General features: G+C 59.1%; 1 protein-coding gene across 1 annotated transcript in view; it reads left to right on the forward strand.

Moving 5' to 3' along the window:
* Positions 1-538: 538 nt before the first annotated feature.
* The window catches only part of SRCIN1 (SRC kinase signaling inhibitor 1), a 37,274-nt gene continuing 35,125 nt past the window's right edge, over positions 539-2,687 (forward strand). Inside the window, exon 1 of the mRNA XM_014536223.1 lies at positions 539-766. Within this exon, the coding sequence (XP_014391709.1) occupies positions 554-766 (213 nt within the window). The 5' untranslated portion in view covers positions 539-553. The remainder of the gene's footprint in view (positions 767-2,687) is intronic.

The following is a 2,687-nucleotide window of genomic DNA, read 5'->3' on the forward strand; positions in this document are numbered from 1 at the left end:
GCGGAGTGCTGGCTCAGTAAATATTTGTGGAATGAATGAAGATGGGAGAATTTGAAGACGTGGAGGGGGAGAGGGCCATGGGAATCAGAAGGGGATGGGCTTTGAGCCTTAGGTGTGCTGTGGCCTTGAGGTGGGAGGAGTTGATCCCTCTGAGAAGGCCGAGAAAGCCAGGGCGGGGAAAGGGGCACAGTGGGCGCTGGTCGAGGCCAAGAGTCGATCCCTCTGAGAAGGCCGGGGAGAAAGCCGGGGCGGGGAAAGGGGCACAGTGGGCGCTGGTCGAGGCCCCCTGCCCCTGGTTCTCATCTCTGTGAGGTAGGAAGTGACACCCTCAGTGAGGAGGGAACAAAGAGCTGGAGGAGGGGAGAAGTGGGGAGCAGCTCCCTGGCGGAGTGTGCGAGGAGGCGCTCGAGAAGTGAAGAGAAGGACCTCAGGAGTAGCTGATGGGGAAACTTCTCCCCTGGCTTAGGGAGCCCCACGCCTGACAGGAGGGAGACGTGCAGAAACAGACCAAGGGCTCTGAGAGACCCCGCCTCCCCTCCGTAAGGGACTAGTCATGCTGCAGGGGCCCTCTGCCGGGGGAGAGAACGCCCCTTCCTGCCCCGTCACAGCCCCCCAGCGGCTCCTGCCCGCTCCCCCTAATGGGGTGTCCCCCGCTTCGCACACACAGGTTGGCGGCTGGACCGTGGACCCCGTGTGCCTTCTCAGCTCCCTCTGCTCCCACCTCCATGGCGACTCCGCCCCCTCCGGGGCTGGCCAGCCGGCCCAGGTGAGTCACCCGCCTCCACCCCAACCCCAAACCCATGGCGGAGTTTGGCTTTGGGGAGGATTTTTTTTGGAGGGGGGCTACCCAGGAGTTTTATTTTGCGTCCTTTTCTCTTAGGCAGGACTCTCCCATTTTCAGGAGACTCTTATGCCCTGTTCTCTCCCCGCTGGTTGCCTAATTCCTATCACTCCCTCTCCAGACCTGTGCCAAGGTTTGGCTTTGGGGAAGGAATTTTTTGAGGGGGAATATTCAGGTTTTGAAAACATTTTTGTGTTCTTTTCTTCTTTAAACAGGAGTCCCTTCCCCAGGAATCTTATGCCCTGAATGTAATTCCCACCGACTGCAGGTCATCTCGTTCCCCTACCCCCTACCCCACCCTTCCATCTCTGAGCAGACCCAACCTTCCCTGATGTCTTATCATCAGGGAGTTCTTCATGATGTCTCTCTCCCACCCTTCTTGCTACGTTCAAGGCTTAGTTTCAAAATTTGAAGAGGATGTTGGCATCTGGGCATTTGTCCTGAAGTGGTTTCCTGCTTCTCCATCAGGCCTGTTTCCCTGCCCTGACCGGAATCGAACCCGGGACCCCTCAGTCCGCAGGCCGACGCTCCATCCACCGAGCCAAACCGGTTTCGGCTCTCCCACCCTTCTTGCTACGTTCAAGGCTTAGTTTCAAAATTTGAAGAGGATGTTGGCATCTGGGCATTTGTCCTGAAGTGGTTTCCTGCTTCTCCATCAGGCCTGTTTCCCTGATGAGTAGATGGATCTTACCTTAGACAGGGGCACACGTAGGCAGGCGTGGGCTCTCAGCTCAGGCCAGAACATGGCTATGGGAGAAAGCTAGGCATCTGAGGACCAAACCGGGAGGAGGGGTCAGGGAGTCCGAGTTGCCAGGAGGAAGGGCAGCCCTGAGGGGCTTCGACTTGGTGTTCAGCTTTAGGCGGCAGAGGAGGTGTAGAGGCAGGGGAGCCAACGGGTAGCTCACACACCTGGCTCCTCTGGGGGAGGGGCAGCAAGCCTGGACTTTGGTAAGAATTAGAAGAAAAAAATGTGACAGCCTAGGGAAGGAGGAGGCTCCGAGCACCGACGGTTTAGCCGAGTGAACTCAAGTCTAGCAACAGGTTGGCATGTCTTGGCATCACTCACAGGGCATTCAGCCCACTTCCTTTCCCGGCATCCTGCCCCATCTTGACTGAACTTCGGGGAACAAAGATGTGTCTGCCCCCAAGACTGAACGGCAAGTGGGACGGGCTTGTCCTGCGTGGCCAAGGGCATGTGGCGGCCAAAATGGGGCTGGAACAGGGATGGTGATGAGGCAGGGGTCACTTAGGCTGTGCCTGGGGCAGGCAGAGGCCTCCCTAGATGGCCTGTCTTGGGTTAGATGGGGGTGGGGTGATGATGAGGAGTGAGGTTGGACTTGGTGAGCTCAGCTGTCTCTAGGCCTCCCCGCCTCTGCCTCTGATGGAGGCAGGAGAGCTTGAAGGGACCTCGCCCCAGAACCTTGGAATCTCAGACAGAAGTGGCTGTGCCCAGGATGTTGTCATCACTCGATATTTAGTGCGTATCAGAGGCTGCAGTCCCCGTGGCGGAGTCTGAGGCTCCTTTTGTGAAGCGCAGGACCAGAGTTCAGCAAACGCCAGTCCCACAGCCGAGCAGGATCAGAAACCGTCAGGGAAGCAGGCATCCTAGGCCTCCCAGGCTTGGCTGGGAACTGAGTCCTGGTGGAACCAACGGCCACGGGGCCAGCGTCCTGGTGGGAGAGGCTGTGAGCTCCTGGTGGCGGGTCAGGGGGCAGGACATTCTCCTCCCCCACCTGCCCAGACCTTTGGGGGTGGGGTGGGGGCCTGGCGAGGACCCCGGGGCCCGGGCCGAGGCTAGATTCAAACCACAGCCCCTCCCCCGCTTCCCCCGGGCTGGCCGACCTCC

The sequence above is a fragment of the Myotis brandtii genome, unplaced genomic scaffold (genome assembly GCF_000412655.1).
Source record: "Myotis brandtii unplaced genomic scaffold, ASM41265v1 scaffold157, whole genome shotgun sequence".
Taxonomy (NCBI): Eukaryota; Metazoa; Chordata; class Mammalia; order Chiroptera; family Vespertilionidae; genus Myotis; species Myotis brandtii.